This window comes from Zonotrichia albicollis, chromosome 25 (assembly GCF_047830755.1).
Source record: "Zonotrichia albicollis isolate bZonAlb1 chromosome 25, bZonAlb1.hap1, whole genome shotgun sequence".
NCBI lineage: Eukaryota > Metazoa > Chordata > Aves > Passeriformes > Passerellidae > Zonotrichia > Zonotrichia albicollis.
Window position 1 is genome coordinate 3,324,362 of NC_133843.1, and position 22,514 is coordinate 3,346,875.

The 22,514-nt window shown below is 45.6% G+C and overlaps 3 protein-coding genes across 3 annotated transcripts; 1 reads left to right on the top strand and 2 right to left on the bottom strand.

Moving 5' to 3' along the window:
* Positions 1–262: 262 nt before the first annotated feature.
* On the bottom strand, positions 263–14,508 carry CEP104 (centrosomal protein 104). The gene is made up of 22 exons (XM_005492621.3): positions 14,374–14,508; positions 13,582–13,745; positions 12,923–13,096; positions 12,485–12,623; positions 11,838–11,900; positions 11,408–11,484; positions 11,096–11,264; positions 10,674–10,832; positions 9,839–10,066; positions 9,426–9,629; positions 8,708–8,875; positions 7,975–8,148; positions 7,462–7,638; positions 6,838–7,044; positions 6,294–6,410; positions 5,799–5,835; positions 5,649–5,721; positions 4,943–5,051; positions 4,531–4,669; positions 3,750–3,817; positions 3,451–3,541; positions 263–2,308 (listed from the first exon to the last, which is right to left on the bottom strand). Exons 2-22 carry the CDS (start codon positions 13,692–13,694, stop codon positions 2,175–2,177), a joined length of 2,820 nt encoding a protein of 939 aa, XP_005492678.2. The 5' UTR covers positions 13,695–13,745; positions 14,374–14,508; the 3' UTR covers positions 263–2,174.
* Position 14,509: 1 nt separating this feature from the next.
* DFFB (DNA fragmentation factor subunit beta) lies at positions 14,510–19,320 on the top strand. Its single transcript, XM_074558556.1, is given in 7 exon segments — positions 14,510–14,644; positions 14,817–15,022; positions 15,024–15,214; positions 15,944–16,023; positions 16,175–16,348; positions 16,725–16,825; positions 17,304–19,320. Coding segments are annotated over 7 exon segments (1,083 nt in total). The 5' UTR covers positions 14,510–14,530; the 3' UTR covers positions 17,521–19,320.
* A 544-nt stretch (positions 19,321–19,864) lies between these two features.
* C25H1orf174 (chromosome 25 C1orf174 homolog) lies at positions 19,865–22,173 on the bottom strand. The gene is made up of 3 exons (XM_005492620.4): positions 21,965–22,173; positions 20,938–21,411; positions 19,865–20,185 (listed from the first exon to the last, which is right to left on the bottom strand). Exons 1-3 carry the CDS (start codon positions 22,127–22,129, stop codon positions 20,072–20,074), a joined length of 753 nt encoding a protein of 250 aa, XP_005492677.2. The 5' UTR covers positions 22,130–22,173; the 3' UTR covers positions 19,865–20,071.
* Between the last annotated feature and the right edge of the window lie 341 nt (positions 22,174–22,514).

Here is a 22,514-nt window from a genome sequence, read left to right on the forward strand (position 1 = left end):
ACATACAGAGCACACACTGGTACGTCACACAGGCACGGCTCAGGCAGGTCCAGGTACAGCTCACACATGTACAGGTCCAGATCCAGCTCACACACATAGAGCACACAATGTCACACTGTCACAGCTGGTACAGGTCCCCCAGGCATGGCTCACACAGGTACAGCACTCACAGGCACCCACAGGTGCTGCAGGAACCACAGCCTCACCCCACTCTGCACCCATTTCCATTGTAGCAGGTGGAAAATGCAGACGTACCCTCCAGACTGGCTAAAGTAATTTATTAAATATGTGCAATAAAAATAACTGACATTTAACACAAGCAACTCCTTTTCCTGATAATATCTCCTAGATTTCAATGTGTGATTTGCTTATCCAGCATTTAGGAACATGCAATCACTATAAATTGCTCTATTGGAGTAGAGGAACACCAAGAGGTCTTTTGGGATGAGATCAACTCCTGCACACATGGACAGGGGCTGCCCTGGAACCATCCCTGCAGTGACACATGGAAATGCCCCAGCTGACACTCAGGCACAGCTCAGATGGACAGAGACCACTCAGGACCACACTCTTTCCTTGCTTTCCTACTGAGGCCCCATTGTAGCCAAATCCAGGTTCCAGTACAACACTTTGCAGCCCTCCTTTCACTGCCCAGACCCACACCTGTGCAATGGATTTTCTCTGGAATATTCTGCTCAAGACTTGGTGGCACAGCATCAAACCTCATGGTGGTTTTCACTCCAGTGTTTATTTTGCCACTGCAGCAAAGCCAGGTTGTTAATTAAGGAGAACCCCAGTAAATTCACCTTTAAACAAGACACTGGTGGTATTACTGTACTCCAAAAGGGTCCTTTCACATTCTAAAAAATTTTATCACAACTAAGTTATTTCCTGATTGTACTATAGAGTAGTTTTCATCCTTACACCTCTGAGCAAGATAAATGGCTATTTTGAAATATTTGTTATTTATTTAGCATAGAGAATCAGGCCCTCAAATAGGAACCCATGTCACTAAAGGGAACATAAAAATACCTACATATATGTTCTTAATGTGTGTATAAATATTGAAATATGTATTTTGAAGAGTTAGAGAAACAATTTATACAAATAATTTTGAAATCCAAGCACACTGATCTACCTGAAAAATCCATAATCTGGTATGCAGGCTGCAGGCAAACTAGAAAAACTGTATTACAAAATCAGCTCTATACACAAAACAACACCACAAAGTCACTCCATGGGAGCAAAAACCCCCAAATTTCCCCTCATATGATCATGACCACTCATTCCTGTGCCTATGGTACCAATTCCACACTGGAAAGCAACAGCTGGAATGTTAAAGAGAGAATGTTAGAGATGTGAGAATGGCTGCTTTGGTACAAAGCTTCATGCCTTGGTCTTAACAGACTTTGTCTCTCTGAAGCTGTTCACGTGCTCCAGTCTGTGGATGGTTATTTTAATCAATATCTAACTAGAGGAGCTCAGTATTTGAGCTGAAAGTGCACTAAAGCAGGCAAAAATGACTATATTTACTAATTCAAGCTCTTCAGGACCCAACCAAGATTATTTTTTCATTTCTGTAAGGGGAATACAGACTTGGAGGGTTTGGTTTAACCCTCCTGCCAAGTGGGCTCCTAAGGCACTTGGTGCACAGTGAGAGGCCACAATGTCCTGTCACCTCCTGCACAGTGGCACAACCAGGAAAACATCCAGCCAGCCCTCTGGCTTTTCATTTGGTGCAAATTCCTGGGGTTGAGCAATGCTTTGGGTACAGCTCTGCTGCCTTTAGAACCCTAAATCTGACACATGCACAAGGCCAGGCTTCCCCCATGTGTGGTTCCTGTTCCTCAAGCACCAGGAAACAGACTTCTCTCCTCTGATATAATTAATGTCTTTGAACCCATTAAATTACTGACATGGGATTGGAAAGGAGAGCACGGTATTCTGTCAAAATAATGTTTTTGTCGCAGAGCATTTGGTATTTCCAACATGAGCATTCCTAGCAAAGCAAAGCCCAGTGCTGCAGTGACAGCAACGCCGTGGGGATCACACCAGGCACTGCTCAAGCCTAAAAACAACCCACAAAAAGATGATACAAGTTGCCTACAATTTTTAAATACCTCAGAAAAGCCATGTGCCCAGTTATTCAGACAAAGGAAGAAATACTTTTCCTGTCATCGCTTGGAGTATGTTTTGCCAGTGTTTTTATTTGGGGCCCCTCGAGTTCTGATCTTGCTTCCTACTGAAGGAGATTGAAACTTTGTTCTTGAAGGACCTGGTCTCCTTAAATAGTGGCCAAATGCTTTGGCTGCAAAGAGAAAATAGAGATCATTATTGCAAGCACATCTAGTCCCAGGAGTGAAATTAATGTACTGGTTTGATTCCCAAGATCTGTTCAGTGTGAATGACTGAAGCAAGCAGCAGCTGGCAGGCACTGAGCCTCAGCATGTTCCACACCAGCAGTGTCTGAATGGTCAGGGCTCCTCTCCTACCTCTAGGAAATAGAATCAAAGCTTATCCAGGCAGGATTTGCTTCTGTTTCCAAATTCTAAGCAGTGACAAACTAACAACTGACTGGTGTCTTATTAGCCAGTACAAACAGCAAAGCTGAGGACAGACAGACAGGATTGTGAATCCAATTTAACACCAGAAAGTGATGATTTTAACCCCTATGATTCATTTAGATCAGCTGGAATGGCCAATTCCACAGCTCTTTCCAGGAACCTGGGACAGTGACATGCAGATATGAGCAGAGCACAGCTCAGAGCAGGTGAACTGAACACACAGCTGACTAGAAAACTCCAGAGTCTGAAGGAGGAAAGGTTTGGATGTTACTGGCCAAAAGTTCTGGTGTTGCAGGCAGTTTGTTTAACTTCTGGAAATAAAAGGATTTTCCATGTTCTTCATAAAGGAAACTGCTGGAAAAAACACCACCTGACATCATCAATGTCTCTGATGGTGAAAAAGCTGCACAATGATAAATCTGTCAGGTTCCTGAGTCTGGCCTGGAAAGGAAAAGCAGTGCACAGCACTAACTGTTCAGCTCACCCTGTAATTAGGATCAGATTAGCAACCTTTGATTGGACACTAAAAGCTAAATCAGGCTCTGGTTCCCTGTGTCAGCATTCAGGAGCTTTCCAGAACACTGTTCAGCTGATTGTTCTATTCATGGTCATCCTGTTCTGCAGAAAAAATCCCTGAACTGATCAATTTATCAAATCTGCCAGTTTTTCCCAGCTGAGCTCGTGTCTTCCTTTGAACATGACTGTTATTGCATGAGTTTGGGAATTTACTCCCCAAGCACACTGCTCCAGTACAAGAATTATCACTTCTCACCCAAATGCAAACCAGGAGCTGCACAGACACAGCTCTTGGGGATATAACACTTTCCTTAAGCAAAGGCAACACAGTAAAAAGTACAAATGTTATTATCATTAACTGATGTCTTACCAGGCTGCAGCAGAATGGTTTTGTTCAGGAGGGATGTCCTCCTCTGGTTCATTTTGCAGCCATCTCTGCTCATCAGGTGAGATCTCCAGGCCTGAAGTCAATTACAAAGCAATGATAGCACAACTCCAGCAAAATTAGCACTAATTTATATCAACAGCACTTTAACCTGCTTTTTTAAAATATGAGCTCCTTGCTATGGAATAGAAAATAATATCTCCATTATTTTAATATATCTTGGAAGGTCCATCACATTAAACCAACCCATACCAACATCTGCCCAAAGGGAAGGGTGGCCTCACCTCTTCTCCAGGAGGAAAGTTCTCATGGCACAAAGGGCAGTGGTTTGCCACATTTTCTGGTTTGGCAGCTGAAATTGTTTGACAAATAATGTAAGAATCGCAAAGAGAGGCTAATTTCAGACACAAGAAGAGAATCTGCACAGCAAGTAGCATAAAACTACCCAATGTCTAACCCAGCTGCTGTTACCATTAACTGCTCCCAAAGAAGCCCTGTGTTTAATCACCAAAACAAGATCAAAAGGAATCTCAGAATCCAGAATCCCATGGATTGGAAGGAACCTTACAGATCATCCTGCTCCCCCTTGTCCTGTCACTCCAGGCCCTTCCAAACAGCCTCTCTCCACCTCTCCTGTAGCCCCTTCAGCCCCTACTAGAAGGCCACAATTAGAATTAAGTCACCCCAAAGCCTTTTCTTCTCCAGGCAATCCCAATTCTCTCAGCCTTTCTCCACAGTGTATGTAGGGAATAATAAAGACATGGTCACCCCACAGAGGTGACCCAACCCTCTGATTAATTTGGTGCCTCCTCTGAACTCACTCCAGAACAAGGCCATGTCCTTTCTGTGCTGGAATAATGCTTAATCTACAGGGATATGGAAGAGATTTCCCAATCTTCTCACTCACCCTCCCAACACACATTCACACAGGCCAAGCACCAGAAAACTCAGGCATTTATCCCATCCTGAGGATTCACACAGATCCCTAAGCCTGACTTGCCAAAGATCCCTGGTGTTTGAAATCTGAACCTCTGCTGTTCCACCTCCCTGTTTGGAGCTACTCACGATTGCAAATCCTGCTCTTTATGTGTCTGGGCAGCTCGTCCTTGGGCACGGCCTCTCTGCAGCGTGGGCACCTCCCAAAGCTGTCCCTTTTGTCACAGTCAGTCAGCAGGTGCTCTGTCAGGCTGCAGATCTCCAGCATCTGCAACACAGCCAGCAAGGTTTGTGCTGAGCAAGCAGAGATGGGATCAGCTCAGCCTCACCTTCCAAAATGACAAAGGGAAAATTTCATTTCAGTCCAGTCATTAACTCATTTTCTATTGGTGCTATTTTCCAAAAGCACTACCCAAATCACATAGGTGTGTTCAGAATTCACCTATGTGAATTAAATATCTTGCAGTGATAAATATCTTGCATATCTAAACCAGAATAACAGCAGTCCATGTCTCAGCAGCTCTGGGAAGCTCAGTCTGACCTGTTTGCAGTGCTCACAGCGGGTTAACATGGGGCAGTGCTTCCAGTAGTGCAGATCCAACCCTGCCTCAGTGAAGGACTCGTTCCTTTCACCACAAAATATACACAAGCTGGGAAAAAAACACAAACATCAGTGACATCAGAGAGAAACAGATGAGCCCTGTTCCTTCTGTTCCAAGCTGTTCTCAAATACACCCAATATCTTGAAGAGTTTCTTTCCCCTGTGTAGAGCTGAGCTTAGAATGGGGCAGGTACTGGCTTGTAATTAAGGGTAAATACAATCATAGAGCAATTTTTCTTAGAGAATGATTAATTCTACAGAAGTTCTGAGGGCAGCTCATCAAACTGGCTTTCTGGCTCCAGAATTTCCAGAATTTTCTTCTATGCCCTCCCCCTACAACACCCAGCAAAGCCCCACCATATTTTCCCCTATTTCACACTGGCAGCTTAACATTAAACTGTGGCTACTTCTTAGCCCACAAGCAAATACTCAGTAAAAGAAAGTAAAAAGTCACACTATCCAAGAACTTCAAAGAAAAGCACCTAGGATTGCCTGGTGATCATTTCAAACCTGTTGGAAGAGATTTTAGTCTTTATTGTTTCACTGCTGAAGGAATTAGCTTTGATCTACTGGAAAAATGTTATTACTGTTAGGAGCTCACAGGTAACACCAAGGCTTAAGGTGATTAGAGGCTCATCTCACTTACTTATCCAGGTAATTTGCAACAGAGGAAAGTTCCTCCTGAATATTTCCTGCTGTAGCTTCATATACCTGGGAACCTGTAAGGAGAGAACTATTAAACCAAAATCACAATTTATTAATCTACATTTCTTAACTCTTATTTCAAACTACCTACCTTCATTCTCTGTCTTCTGAAAATAAGAGTCTTTCTCCTATCAAACAAAGAAATTTAACTCAGAAATTTGCCTTCCAGAGAGAAAGGGAACACACTATATTCTGATTTCTGTCTGGAATTTAAAATTTAGAAGCAGAGCCATTGCACTACAACATTTATGCTGCTGGTTCTAGGGCAAATCAATTGTATTAAGGTATTATTTTATATTATAAAGGTATTGCTTTATTATAAAGGTATTATATAATACAATTATGTTATGTTATATATTATTATATTATATTGGTATTATTGTTATATTATAATAAAGAATCCCAATTTTACACTACGTTAGGAGGAACAACACCTCAGATTTTAAGCTGGACTGCTGAGGAAAAAAGACACCCAGGGCATGTCTAGAGTTTCTCATTCTTTTTAATAACACCAATGCTCATTATCTAAGTCCATGATATCCAAGGAACAAAGGATCAAAACAACCTTAAACTGAAACATGCTCACCTCTTCATCTTCAACCTCTGCTTGTAACATTAATTTGAGAGCTGCTGAGTGGCTTTTTAGAACTTTCATTTCTTCCTTTGTCTGTTTCTCTGCATCTGTTGCTGCTTTTCTCTGTGCCTGGCAGGAAAGAGTCAGGAGTTCTCATTATTATCTTTGTAGCCTTCTGTAAGTATCCTCTCTGTATTTTTAGTATAGTATAGTATTCTTTAATATAATATAGTATCATAAATAATAAACACGTGGTTGTTTCATTGGTTTCATGTGAATTGTTCTCACTTATTGACCAATCAGGGTCAAGCTGTGTCAGGGCTCTGGAAAGAGTCACAAGTTTTCATTACTATCTTTTTAGCCTTCTGTAAGTATTCTTTCTGTATTCTTTAGTATAGTTTAGTACAGTACTCTTTAATATAATATAATAAAATAATAAATTAGCCTTCTGAGAACATGGAGTCAGATTTATCATTCCTCCCTTCATCTGGGAACCCTGTAAATACAATCCACCATGTCTGAAGTGGCCCTGTAGGTTCTGCCTCTCCTCACATACCCTCACTTCACTCTCAGAAGATTTCCCATCGATTTTGGCAAAGCCCTCAAACAGAGTTTTGTAGCGCACGGTCCTGCGGGCGCTGGCGTCGTCCAGAGGGAAATATTCCAGCACAGCTGCCCTGTGCTCCCTGTACATGGCAAAGATGATCCTCAGCACCACCTCACGCACCTCATGGGCCCTGTGCTCCAGAGCTCCCGTGGCAAACTGGAAATAATGACAGAAAGATTTTTTATCTTTGTTTTCTCGCATTTTTAAGGATTGGTTTATTAGTCCAAGACTCTCCCGCAGCAGGAAAAATCTTCCTACAAGATTTCTTGCAAACACTTTTTAACTCATTGGTTCCTTTTTTCCAGATATTAACATCTTGCTTCATAGAATCCCAGAATGGTTTGGGTTGAAAGGGATCTTAAAGCTCATCTCATTCTACCCCATACCATGGGCATGGACACTTCCTACTAGACCAGGTTGCTCCAAGCCCAGTCCAACCTGCTCTAAAATTACCAGCACTGTTGTTCAGGAGAATATACCTCTCCAGGAATTCTCAAGCACTCAAAAACAGCCAAGCAAGCCCCCAGAAAACCATCAGAAAATCCTCCATGTGCTGTAACCTCAATCTCTTACCTTCATGACGTTGCTGACAGTAAACCCAGAGTTTTCAGTCCCCATGGCTACCAAGAGAGATTCCACCAGTTCCACGTGACTCATTGCCAGGTGTGTTGGGGAGTTTGGCTTTAATGTTTTAGCCAGGTGCACTGGAATAATCTGGAGAGGTTTTACTTCAGGACACAGTGCAATTTCCTAGAAACACACAAAGTCAGTGAGCACACTGGAAAAGCACAATTACCTGTCTCTGCAAAGCAGAAATCTCTGTAGGTCACTTGCAGCAAAGAACACAAGAGTCACACCTGCAGCAGCAGCAGGTACCCCCAGACTGCTCCAGGTGACCCTGATTTGGCAGGGGTTGGACTGGATGATCTCCAAAAAGCCCTTCCAACCCCAGCTATTCTGTGCTAAGTTGTGATAAGATTCTGTGATAAGCTATAACACTTCACATCAGCCAACCCTGGTCTCACAGTCCACTTTGATCAGGTGTTTCTCACCTATGAGCTCCCTAATTTGAAGGGAAACACCCACCTGGATGAAGGCTGAAGCCAGAAGACGAAGGCGGGATGAAGAGTCGCCTGTTCTAGAAAGCAGATGTGGCAGGGTTGTTTCCACACAATGAGAAGTTTCCAGCTTCCCCAGTTTGTGTTTTGGTATATATTGGGTAATGATCATTTTTAGAAGTTTCAGGGAAGCCTGAAAAACCTAAGTTAAAAAGGAAAAGAAAATGCTGAGCAAAACCAACACAGAGCCCTTTGTTTTCAAACAATACAGTAAAAATCTATTTATAATCTGAATTACAGTAACACCCTTAATGGAAGCTACTTCAGACAACTGTCTTCCAGAAAAACCTGTTGCTAGGACTTAGGTGAAAGGCTTCAGAAATTGTTTCATAAAGAGTACCAGCTCAATTTTCTTCTTTTCTTCTTATTTAAGGTTTATTTGATGCCCAAGTGTCCTTCAGCTAAGTGCAGTACTTTGAGCTGGAAACTAGAAGTTACTTCATTGTTGTATTTCAGATTTAACAAAGAAAAAGGATCAACCTCACTGCACATTTACTGCACCAGCTCATGGTTCAGCCCTGGGCAGTTTTCTCCATCTGTTCAATGCCAGATATTGCCCAGTTATCTTGGGAGTTTTGAGGGTTATTGTTTTGGTTTTGGATTTATTCAACAGTAGTATTTGTTCAAAGTATCCTAACCCCAAGGTTCTGCAATTTTGGCTGCCAGTTCTTTACTGGAGCACCAAACTTATCCCAACTTACTGAAGATACAGTGTCTTTGATGGCCCTCCTCACAAGGAAAACAGCAGCCCTCAGCATGTTCCTTAAATCCTCCTTTGGAGTGTCCACTGACACCTCCATCAGCTTCTCATACACAGCCAGTAAAGCCTCTTCTCGACATGACCAAGTTCTGGAATATGCTCCTGAAACCTGAGCACACAACAATCTACCTCTTAAAATGTCCCCACAGATATTTCAATACATATTTAACATTTTTATAGAGAACCAGCCTCAAAAGAACATATGAACTGAAGTGTGAAGTCCCAGGTGTTTCCCACAGGAATCTGGCTTTATTAAAAGCCCACATTTTGAAATGAGATGAGTGAAATGGGATTAACAGGTCAGGCTCATGGAGCCCTTCCAGGCACAGGGAGGGTTTCTCTCCCTCCAAAAGACAGTGGCAAGTTATGGGTGTTCTGGGTCCATACCCTAAAGCAGTCTGCTGGATCCTGTCTGTCTATCAGCACATCAAATAATTAATCATCAAAGCTCCAGATTGGTAAAAACGCTGTAAACAGGCATCCATAGAGCCAAGGTGAAATTTTAAGCTCAGATTTCAAAATAGCATCTCTAAACACATAAAAGCCCTCTGAACACAGAGCACAATAACCCACAGGTTTGTTTTACTGGGTTTGGGGTTTGTTTTACTGGGTTTGGGGCTTGTTTTACTGGTTTTTGGGTTTGTTTTACTGGTTTTTACCAAAGTCTCTCCAAAAACTTCCACAACAGGGCTGGCTTCCCTCAGTGCCTTCTGTGTGAGTTGCTCAGGCTCCCCAGCATTGCCAGTCCTTGGAGCATCACCCACATCCTCCTCAATCACCTCTGGCTCAACATAGGCAACAGCTTCATCCACCTGCTTGCAGACGGTTGGGAGAGGTCTCTCATCATAAGGTACAATTTCAACCTAGCAGAAAAGATAAAATTTGTTGTTCTTGAAATGACTCAGATGTGAAGTGGTTTTATCACTAATTGGATTCACCTCAGTGCAATTTTCTCACATCAAAGCAGCATCACACCCAAGATAACCATGAGTTAACTATATTATTTGGAAGGTTGGACATCAGATTGTTTGCCCTGACAGGTTTCTGTAGTAACAGAGGGAACACTACTCACATTTTCCTTGGAAAACACTTCTTTGGAGGTTGTGGGCTGAGTCTGAGGAGAAAGAGGGGACTGGTAGGGAACAACAGGCTCAGAAGAAGTGGGATCCACCAACTGCTCTTCCAGCACAGCCTCTGCCCTCAGGGGCTCTGCTTGGGGAGGATCTGCAGGCTCAGGAGGGGAGTTCTGGGAGCTCTCAGTGCCACTCACAGATCTCAAGGGCAACTCAGTTTTTCGGATCTGAGAAAGGGAAGAAGATTTTTACAGCAAGGCTAAAAATGTGCTAAAATCTCTCAGTACAGCTACAACTCTGTCAACGGGCTTCTGGTGATTTCAAGTAAAGATTGAACCTGGCTCACAGGTGTGTCATCATTCCCACTGAAAGCAGCTTTATGAAAAAGTCAGAAAATAATTTTGTGTGGGTGCATGTGTGGAGAGATTATAAAACTTCCTGTTCTGAGCACATTACATAACTCTATGGATATAAAAAAATCACATGGATTCTGTATGGTTAGCCTTGATACCATATCCTAAGCCCCCTCTACCCCTCCAAAATAGGAGACAGCACCTTATTCATCTGCATCAGCTAGTCTTGAAATTATACAAAACATTCAGGATTTTAATGCTATTTTCTTGAGACCTCAACAGTTTAATGGGATTTATGGAAAACTAAGCATGCTCATAAAACACCACACTGAGAGTCTCAGGTTGAAGAAATCCACAATCCAAAGAGAAAACTGAAATGCTTTAGTAAATCTCAAAATTTCCCTTAACCTGTGAATGAAGTTTGGCTGCTGTGCCATTTCTATTTACAACACCCTCCTGAGTTTGGACTAACAGCACCCACCAGCAGCTGTGCATCCAGGAGGTCGTGCAGCTCCAGCTGCTGGTACACCTTCAGCCTGTACTCATCCATCTGCTCCTTCTTCTTCTTGGCAAGGTCATAATCCTCCTTCTCCACGGCGTAACGCTTCTCCACCTCGTAGCGGCCGAGTCGCTCGCCCACCTAGGATTGGTACAAATCACCTTGGAATCATCTCACAACATTTCTTGGAAATGTAATTAACATTCCATTTCTTGGAATCACATTACTCTACTTTTTTCATTGCTCCCAGGCAAATTACTCAATCAAGCTATGTGATTTTAAAATTAATCATTTGGGAAATATATTGAAAATCATTACGGTTCCACACAAATAAAATCATTATGATTCCTGATGGGCCACTGGAGCTCTGCTCCACTTAGGTGTCAAAGTTCTTCCAACAGCACCTTCTGCAAGTCTGCAATGGCCTGTTTGAGCTTCTTGGCATGGTCATAGCACTCGAAACGCACAGCTTCCCTCTTCTTCTCATCCAGCCTCCGGATTATCTGAGCCACTTCTGGGTCCTGGTACATGTCAAAGGCCAAATCATCCAGAGGTGAAATGGAGTCATGTTTCCTGAAGGCACAAAATGAATATAGTAAACCACAATAAGGTAGGTTTCTCTTTTCATTAGCAGGGAATTAACAAAACACAGAGATCAACAACTGCTTTACACCAAGCAGAGGTTTTGCCAGGGTATAGGCAAAGAACAAACTTACCCAAGGTAAGTTCCATTTAAAGCAGGGTCATCTGATTTAATTCCCATGTAGTGATCTATCAGCTGCTCTCTGGTAGGCTTTGGAAGGGTGGAAAAAGAAAATCTCAATGCACATTCACCAACATCAGGTTCAAGACAGAATTCTGACTTGCCACAACCAACATCAGTTTTGTAACATAAAGCACTTATGTTTTGGGGCACACTGAAGCAAAAGAATCTGGAGACAATAAAAATGAAAATGTTCCAACATTTTAATGTTTGTATTCCCATATTAGGTTCAAATTTCTTGCTTCAAGAGAACATTAACAATAAATTAATGCACCACAGCTCTGCCTAAGAGCTGGCACAAGAAAGGTTCATCCCATTACTCCAGGAACGTGTACTTGAAGAAATGGAGCATCAGTAAAAGGACAGGGATGCTTTGGACTTACAATGCTCATGTCAATGCCATAGTCTGCTGGATCCCCAATGATGTTCACAGCTACCAGGGCAACCTGCAGAAATTCACAGAAAATGGAAATGTGTAAGCACATTCCTCTTTTCTTGGAACAAAAACCAGGGCCTGTGGTCAGGAGGGTGATATGGAAGCAGAGAAGCACTGAGTGCTAAATGTGCCTCCTGCTCTGTTGAAAATGTATCACCAAATCTACAACCCCATGGTCTGAAACGAGTCCCAGCAGAACTGAGCAGGTGTTTGTGTGTCTGCACCATGGTGGCTGTGCAACACCTTCACTTAATTCCACAACAGGCCCAAAACACTCAGAGTGGCTTTGTGACCCCAGAGCTGTTCTCAGAGGGAGTTCCTTGTCCTCAGCACAGACCCTGCTGGGTGAGCTAAACCTCAGCACAAACAGAGTGACAGAATGTGCCCTTGACTCGTTTGTTCTGGATGAGGTGCATCCACCTGATCCCAACGCACTCCTAACCTTGTGTTTTGTGCTTTAAAACAAACTAAAATAAACACAGGAGCTTTCAAAGAACATTTTTTTGCTTCCATAAATCAAGGGAGCAGATTTCTCTGCCTGCTCTTTACTATGGAAGTGTCACCTGGGTGACCAGGTTAGGACTTCTAACTCACCTGCCCGTACAAGTTGTATTTATTGACATAATTTTTATGGAAAATCAGCTTCAGGTACTGGCCAACTGCATCCATGTACACAGATTTCAACTCTCGAGCTCTGAAATCAGTCTTCTCATTGTCTGAGAGAGGGACATAACTGGGAAGGAAAACATAACACATGAGCAGAGGATACATCCAAACACACAGGTGGGGTTTAAAATCCCCTCCTAACTGAAACAACTGTGAAACCTCCCTCATAACCTCACAACTGAAATAACTGTGTGCTGTCACCTGGCAAGGCAATTCACCTGCATCTCCAGCTTTGTCACAGATCCACACAAGTCCAGGATCTCCCAGCTGCTCACACAGCATCACCCACAACCCACACTGAGAATTATTCTCCCCTGAAGCTTTTCTGATTAAGACATTAAACTGATCCAGAACTTTCTGTCTCACCCAAGTCTCTGAAACCTCTCTGACTGATAGGGAGCAAAGTATTCAGGCAGACTTTCACTGATGTAGAACTCAATTTTGCTCGCAATCATGTACTGGTGAGCGAGCAGCTGCAGCTTCCGGATCCGACACCGCTCCACCAGCTGCAGGGTGATCTCCTGGGGGTACTGACAGAGCCTGAAAGAGACACAGTTCCTCAATTCAATCATCATTTCAAAGCAGATTTCACTTCCAACTTGAGCAACGTTTAATTATGCAACTTTCAAGTTGTTAATTGTATGCTAATATTATAAATATTGTAAGAATCCCAAGAGAAGAGTGGAAACACTTTTCCCTTCCCTTTACTGCGTGCATATCTTCAGGTGCCCCACACATGTTAAGATGCCAAATGGATTTTTCATACTAAGACAAACTCCAAGACTGCCAAGAACAAAAACATTTTCATTTTCCAGGACTTTATTTAAATACAATGCAGTGCCTTTAGGTGTTAACCAAAGTGCCTTCTTCCCCCAGGATGAGGGTTCCATAGGATTAAAGTAACTTTTTTTGCTTTATCAACTTGGTTTGGGATACTGTAGACTGCTTTGACCATGCACGGTACATCTGCCACTCATTTAAAACTTCTGGAAATTGAGTGCTCCAAGGCCATCCGCTCACAGTACCTGGGCGAGCGCCACCCGTTCACGGTCGGTGCATGAACCATCAGCTCCCGAGCACTGAACCCATCCTCGTGTCCCGACGAGCTGATCACCGTGAAACCGATCTTGTGTGGCATCCTGGGCAGATGAGCTGGTCACAGCCACGGCCTTCAAGCTTAGATTCATCCCTGGAAGGGTGACAAAAACCCACTGAGGCACTACGGTCAAAGAACTGAGGTCAGTCGAGTCAATAGACGATGATTAACATTGGCACCATAAATGTTCTTTAGGCGCGGGTCAGTCAATACAGACCAAAAGATAAAAGATCAGTCAATATAACTGATCTTTTAACCTTTTGTTGAGCAAAACGAGGATTTCGATCACTTGCAGAGCAATCTACCAATAAAATAAACCTGCTAACCCAAGATGGACCTTGAAACTAAGAGTTCCAAATGCATCCAGGAGCAACCTGTACCAAACCTGTAGCTGCACCATGCTCTGGGTGTTGGAGCCAGACGAACAAAAAGCAAAGCACAAGGTCAATTTTGTCTTTTTGGGAAAGCCACACACCCACTGCCGGGGACACAAGCACCGGGAGCATCGCTGCCCGCACCAGCACCGGCCCCGTCCCTTCCTCCCCCCTCCAGCCCCAACCCCGCAGGCGGCGCAGGCCCGGAGGGGTCACGGCCGCACCGCTCCGGGAGCACAGCCAGGCTGGGCGGCGGACAAAGCACGGGGGAGCCTGGCGAGACCGGGGGGGGATCCCCGGGGCGGAGGGAGAGCGGGGAGCAGGGGAAGCACCGGGCCGGGCCCCACCTGGCTCAGCGCGGCGCCATCGCCGCTCTCATGGCAACGCGGCCCCGCCGCGCAGGCGCGACCGCCCCGCCGGCCCCGGGGCGCCTGCGCGGGGCGGCACCGGCCCCGGACACCGATACCGGCCCCGGGCGGGGAGCGGCACCGGCCCGGTCCGGCCATGGCGGAGCCGCTGCGGCCCTTCCGCCTGCGCGGGTGCGGCAGCCCGCAGAAGTTCGGGGTGGCGGCCGGGAGCCTGCGCGGGTTGCTGAGGAAGGGCTGCCGCCTGCTGCAGGTGCGGGACGGGACGATACCAGGCTGGGATGCCGCTTACAGATGCGGGGCGGATCTGCCCATACTGGACGGGACCGGGAGTAGCGGGTGCCGTAGCTCCGGGCCGGGGCTGGAGCTACAGCCGCTGCGGTCGGGGCCGCCCGGAGCCGGGGTCTCACCCGCCCGTGGGGCAGCTTCCCTTGGCAGGCAGCCGCCTCTGCCTCTACGAGGACGGCACGGAGCTGACCGAGAGCTACTTCCGAGCGCTGCCGGCGCAGACGGAGCTGGTGCTGCTGGGCCCCGGGCAGAGCTGGCGGGGCTGTGAGTGCGGCGGGGCCGGGCGGGGGGCGCGGGGGCAGCGGCGGCCGCGGGGGCTCAGCCGGTGCCGCCTCACCTGCCCCAGGTGCCAGCGACATCGAGCGGCTCCTGGCCGCCTTCTGCAGCCAACAGGGCGCTGTGGTGGAGGCTGCGCGGAGGCTGCTGACGGACGAGCGGGCTCCCCACAGGCAGAAGCTGCTGGCGGATCTCATCCACAACCTGAGCGAAAACATCCTGGCCGAGGACAAGGAAGAGGACAAGAAATGGTTTGAAGGTGTGTTTGTTGCTGTAGGAAACTGCTACGGGATTCCCGGGTTTTGATCTGCTCTGAAAAGTCACTTCTGTCAGTTGTGTTCCTCTTAAAGCAAAGTTTGGGAGCTCTTCCGGCTGGTGTGATTGGGTGCTTGATCAGGGTTTTAGTTATCCCTTCCGTTAGCACCATTTAGCTTTAGATATTAAATGTGCATGTTCTTTAAAGTACATGGACATTTAGTATCTAAAATTAAATGTGTTAGTAGATTAGTATCAAAGCTAAAATGTTTTTTTTTTTTTATGGTTCCCTATTGGTTTAATAAAGAGAGCTCTGGGATGCATTTCCCTCATTAATATACATCTGCATTGATGATGTTTTAATGATTTGCTAATAGTATATGGATAACTGGGACATCTCTGCCAGCTTTATGTTCTCTTTACAAACTGCAAGTTTCTCTTCCTATTCCCAAGCTATTACTGCAGTTCTTCCCCAACAATTGTTTTCCTTTCACAATTTCTTGGTGTTTCACATATACAGAGTAACAAGAAACATAACAATACCATCTCCTGCTCTCTCAGCAGATGCTCTATAGCATCCTTTTCAAATGCTTAAGATCACGGTAGTCCTGAACCAGTAAAATAAAATTGGGACATTAAAAAACCTGTGCAGCCTGAGTTAATAGAAAGCCAGTATGAACTCCCAGCTGGGCAGGAGCTGAGCTGAGGTACAAAACAATCTCATTCCCTCCAGGGCTGGAGTCTCGGTTCAAGAACAAATCCAGCTACCTGCGGCATAGCTGTGAGAGCAGAATGCGGGGCTACATGAGAGAGGTAAAAGTTTCTGTTGAAGTAACTTATGTCAAGCTGTAACAGTAATTCTGTGGCTGCAGGAATATAAAGTATTTCTACAGTTGTAATTGTAGAAAAGAGCCTCAGGCTGCCACAGGAACCGAGGAGTGATTGCTGGGTTTGCCCCCTCTAGGTTACTGGTTTTATTTCAAACGTTCATCCTGCAGCACGAGATGCCTACAGAGGGATAATCGACCTGATGGCAGAAAAACTGAAATCTGTGAAGTACAACGGGTGCTACTTTGACAGAAGGGAGAAGGAGGAGGCAGCACGCCTGTGCACTGCAGAGGGGTGGTTCTCCTGTCAGGTACCTGCAGCCTTCCTGAAGAATCACGGAATGGTTGGGTGGGAAGGGACCTTAAAGATCATTTCATTCCATCCCTGCCATGGACAGGGGCACATTCCACTGGCCCAGTTTGCACCCAGCCCCATCCAACCCAGCCTTGGACGCTTCCAGGGATGGGGCAGCCACAGCTCCTCTGGGCACTCTGTGCCAGGGCTCCACTACCTCACAGGGGAAAATTTCTTCTGTATACCTGACTTAAACTCCCCCTTTTATCAGTTTGATCCCATTCTCCCTTCAACATGAGAGGAAGGAAACAGCTTCCTGGGTGCAGTGCCAGGCTGGGGGGGATGTGGGTGCCAGGACCACTCTGGGGTGACAAGTGTGACACTTTTCACAGGGACCTTTTGACAGAGATGACTGCCCATGTAAGCATTCCATCAACCCCTACAGCAACAGGGAAAGCAGGATCCTCTTCAGCACCTGGAATCTCGACCACATGTATGTACAAAGTGTTAATCCAGACCTACCTGCTTTGTGGCCTTCAGCTTCACCAGAAAGGTTCAGCCTTAGTTCCTTCCCCCCGCTGTGCAGTCAGCTCTGCTGTGAATATGTGGTGAGGAAAGGTGCTGGGATGCTGCAGCTGCTGTGAGAACAAAACCCTGAAGACAGATGAAATGCTGCCTCTCATTAGCTGCTTTGCTTCTGTGCAGATTTTCTGTGTGTGGAAGCAAAACCCCTCCTCACTGCGCTATCTGTGTGAATTCTCCTCTCCAGCAAAATCCCCTCTGAACCATTTCAAATGTTGGTGTGAAGCAAACAAGATTTGCTAAACTAATTTCCTTGGGGGGAAAAAAATCATATGCCTAGTAATGGAGAAAGAATTGCAGTTCTGCCTGGCTCTGAAAGGAAGATGGAGACTTGATTATTTTGAGAAAACTCCTGATGGCAATATTGTCTTGTCTTTTGTGTCCCCAAGAATTGAGAAGAAACGTGCTGTTGTCCCAGAACTGGCAGAAGCTGTCAAAACACGAGATGGGAGAGAAGTGAACTGGGAATACTTCTATCAGCTGCTGTTTACCCTGGATAATTTAAAACTCGTACATATTGCTTGCCATAAGAAAACCAATCATAACCTCAGCTGTGACAAAAGCAGAATTTACAGAAAGAGGAAGCAAACCCAGGAGATTTCCTAGTGCTGTCTCTGGAAGGGACCTGCTGCTTTTTTCAATCATGTCAGTCTGTTGTTTTTAAATAGCTCCAATTTCTTAAATAAGAACTATTTGGCACAAGACTGGCTGGGTAACCTAACCAGAGCCTCACAAAGCACACTCCAATATCCCATTTAATTCTCTTCTCCTGCCTTCCCACTCCTTACAAGCCTCCCTCAAATCAAGCTCAAATCAAGTGTGATAAAGGTAGAAAATGAGCCAGAGGCTGACTCTGACTCTACCCTGTCATCTCTGGCCAGCATTGACCCAAAACTCACAGTACACAGAAATGAAACTTGGACAAAACATTTTTTACAAACTAACCCACAGGGGCTCATAGACTTCTATTCCTCTGGATTTTAAGCCAAACAAAGAAGGATTTAGAATCATGTTTTATCTGTGCTTTTTGCAGATAGCTTCAGAAATTCCAAAGGTGGTTCAGCAGCAGAGCTGCCACCTCACCTGTGCCAAACTCCTTCCCTCATCCCCACCTGCCCCTTTGCCATTGCTTCAGATGTGCATCTCCTAGAAAGAAGAGCAGGCCCATGAGATTTTTTTGCTTTTTCCACCTTTGTTTGCCATCTTCCCTGCTGATTTCCCTCTCCTTACTAACGCTTTCTGCCTCCAGCTTGAGTTTTACTTGATGCACTGCCAGAAAGGGCAGCTACAATGATCATGTTTACAGTAATGTTTACCCACTGCCTTGGAGAATATTGCTTTGGTAAAACATTTCCTACCTCAGGCAACAAATCAGGAATAGTTCAATTTTTTACTTGAATTTTTTTTTTTAATAGCAGCTGAACTTTTGGGATTGTCAATGTAAATCGTGTGAACATTTTAAATAAAAAAATGCCCCCACATCTGTGTGTGTGAGTGAAGGTGCAGGAGACATTAATCAGGTGTGATAGAGCATGAAGGGAAATGTGTTTATGAATTGAGCACCAGCTACTAGAAAAAGCTCTGTTTTCCCTCATAGTGTTGGTCCTGAACCAGTTAGTCCACGTGAAATTGTGTGGAAATGACATTTCTGCCTGAGCCCCAAATTACTGGGTTTTGGAAGCTTTGCTACATAGAATATTGATTTAAACAACAAACTCAGTCCCCTCCCAAACAGTGCAATCTGAAAAGCAGCAAGGAGGTGCATTTTTAACACAGGATTTCTAATTCCACTGCATGCAATCAATCCTTCCAGCTTCCCCTCCTGCACTGTTTGACACTGGGGAGGGCACTGGGCAGGATCCTGGTGACAAACCCAGTGTCACCTGTGTGGCACGTGTCCCCCAAACTGAAAATGCATTTTGCAAGTGAAATGAATGTCTGTGTGTGAAACTGTGTTTGCTAGAAAGAGCCAGCAGCAAACACAGCACTGAAGGAATGCTGGGAGGAGCTGCTGCAACACAGAGCTGGGCTGGAACTATGAATATGCAATTAAAAAATCTGGATTTTTCCGTGTTACAGAATTAGAGTGAAAAGGAGCCAAGAAATATCTTTGACAGAAACAATGCATCAGCTGGAGTGGAAATGGAAATGCATTACCATGCCATGCATATGCAATTTGTTTGCCTTACAACTTTTGAATGTTTAACAAGCTCTAGCTGTAGAAATTAATATTTATTTAAACCATCTGCTGATAACATTTTCTCTCTATTTTTAGAAACATAGAAGGAGCTATAACAATAAATATCTAGAAGCTTATTGCATAATCACACTTTCAAAGAAATATTCCCACAAACACTGGGTGAATTAACAGTTCCTGGAATTGGCTGAGGTTGCTCCTTTTGTTTTTTTTAAACATGCAGAGGGGACTCAGCAATCTTCCCCTGTCCATCAAATCCAAGGGAAGGTATTTGTTGTGTATCACCACCAAAGCATTTGTTTCCAAAATCCCTGCTGGAAATCAACAGAGGACAACACTTACAGCAGCAGGTGGAGGGAGGAGGCAGCACCACAGGGTGGGTGTTTGGGGAGCTGACGTGCAATGAAAACGTGCTGAACTCGCAGAGATGAGCACACTGAATCCACTCTGACAGCCTGCATTTCATTCTGCCAGCAGAACTGCATTTTAGAGGTTTAATTGGTGCTGGGTTAGGTGTAAACAACCCACACAAGGAAGACCTTTGACCTTCTTTGTACCAGGGAGTCAGCTGGCTCCTTTATTACCTGGATGGCACAGACCTTGCAGAATTAAAAGATGCTCCAGCATCCTTTTCTTAACTGTTTTTCAAAAAAGGAGTGAAACCAAATACTTTCTCAAGACAGAGGCTCAAATTTACAAAAAACACCATAAGAACTTCTATATTCCCTGGGCCTTTTTCTGAAATATCAGTGGTAAAGTGCTCGATTATACTTTATTTCTAAACCACTGAAAATTCAGTATTTGCCCCAGATAATCACTGCAATACTGTATCTGCCAATTCCAGCAAAACAAACTCCCAATTCTCTCCCTGAGAAAAGGCAAACAGACACCTCATGTTACTGACACAGCCATTGCCATGTGGTCACAGAAAAAGAAGAAGGGTTTGTTTACAGTCTGTTGTTAGACATCTTCCTCTTCCTCCTCCTCTTCATCATCTTCCTTTGCAATGAAATGGAGCTTCCTGGCTTCTCGCCTGCTCCTCGTCACACTCGGGAGCACAACTGCTGGGAGGTGCTGGAGAGAAAAGATCAAATCAGCAAGGACAAAGTCTGTGGAGGGAGAACTCCTACCTCCAGCTCCCATGCTCCCTCAGCTGACACAGGAACCAACCCTCAGCTTGGGAGCAGTGGCACAAAGCTAAAGCTGTGGGGCTTTGAGGGGAGTGTGCCCAAACCAGACCCTTGGGCACTCTCAGGGCTGGGATTCCTTTCACTGGTGTGAGGATTGGCAGAGGGTGAAGGGCTCCCTAAACAAATCCTCACTGCTCCCTAAATATCACAAGGAACACCTAAAAGGTGGAAGCATCACTTGCCCCAAAGTTATGCTTGTTAAAGGGATTCAAATGTAAAGCTCTGGTCCTTGGGTCAGTTCAAAAGCTGAGATAGGCAGAAACCAGTTTCCATTCCAAACAATCCCAATGCAGCAGGGCTGGAACTGGGTGATTTCTAAGATCCCTCCAACCCAAGCTGTTCTATGATTCTGTCAAGAACCAAAGGCCAGCAAAAACCTATTTTGCCAACAATATTGTGTCTCCATAATGTTGTTAGCAGTAAAAATACCTATCTCATGGAATTGGACTAAAAAATCTAAATAAGAAAGATTTTACACCTGAAATTAATTCAGCTTGGCAAGTAATTTCATCTCTGATGGAGACAGTTTTATCTGGGGGACAAGGCGCAACAATACTGGCCAAATTCACCAGTTTTGAGGTAAATTTTAAGCAGACCAGGGTTGGGTCTAAAGCAGGAACAGACTCATCATCTCACCAGCTCAACATCTCCAAAGAACCGGTGCACTGGCATGGGCTGGTTGCTGTCCTCATCCGAGAGGCCACTGCTGTGCTCCAGGAACATTGGCCCCCGTGGGCAATCCGTGTCCTCCGAGGTGGCTCCATCAAAGCTCCCACAACTGCTCTCCTCCTCACTGAACACGTGATAGTGGTGCAGATATCCACCCGTTTTTAATGGAGCACCGCTGGATTTCACCGTGTGTGGCTCCTGCTCCTTCTCCTGCTTCCCTTCATCAGTCTCTGGAATGCTTTCATCTTTTTTCTGTTGGATTACGCTGCTGTCTCTTGGATCTTCTGAACCTCCATTCTCATCAGATGTTTTAGGTGTTTCCCCCAGCGCAGCAAGGTTTCCACTTTCACATGTGAGTCCCTCTAGCTCTGATTTTAGATTGCTTTCTTCGTATTTCATCCTCTTTGCAGGTCGTCCTTCAGCAGCTTCATGTGATGAACACTTAGAAAAAAAGGCAAGATCGTAAAGCTCACTTGAAATAAAGAATAAAATCACCTCCTCTCTTTACTTCCAAAGGAACAGAAGGGCTCCATCACACAAGTGGCATTTTGATCCAAGCCTTTTAAGAAAAGTAATTAGTATAAAGTACATGTAAAGAGAGGAAAAGAGGAGCAGACAGCTTATATAAACCACAATATACAGTCCATCACCAGCAAGAGAAAAACACTTGTCTCAGAGAATAAACTAGCACCGTAAGAGGTCAATCACCATGTTCTTATTTTCTTAAGGATGATGCTAATGGGAATTACTGTGCCAGGCCTGTCATCACCCAGCACGGCAATGGCTAAATCTGCTCTGTATTTCTGCACAGGCACAAACAACGTCGTGGGAGGAGCGGGAAGGGCGATAAATTTACTTCAATTCTCCTGATAATTCCCACATGATGATGCTCAGATTGTAGCTGTTAATAATCACCTGAGATCCCCTCACTGCGACCGCCCGGCCCCGCGGCCTTTCCCTCCCATACCATCCCACCTGGCCCCGTGCCTCCTACCGGGCTCGCCGTGTCGGCTGCTTCCCCCGCGGGCTGTGCGGGTTCGGCTGCCGGGGCCGTCTCCGCGGAGCGCCGGGCCCGGTGCCGGGGCCGTGGCGGGGCCGGGCGAGCGGTGCCGCGGGTGTCCGAGCGCCTCCGGCCCCGCGCTGTGCCGCCCGCCGCCATCTTGGTCCGTACGCGGGCCCGCGCTCGCCATCTTGTGGAGCTCCGTTCGGGAACCCCGGGGCGAGCGCGGGCACGGGGCGCCCGAGCAAGGGGCTCTGGGCACCGACAAACGGCTTTGGGCAAAGGGCAGCCTCATCCCACTAAGCGAAGGCGGGGAGCCCAGGATCCTCACACGCCGGAGCCCCCCACACATCGGAGCCCCCCACACGCCGCAGCCCTTCACACATAGCAGCCCCTCTCACAAGGGAGCCCCTCACACGCCGGAGCCCCTCACATGTCATTGCTGCTAGCTTGGACCACCGACAGCATCACCTTAAAAGTGAGCACAAAGCAGCTCCTCACGGGTCACACAATGGGGTGGGTTGGAAGCGACCTTGAAGATCAT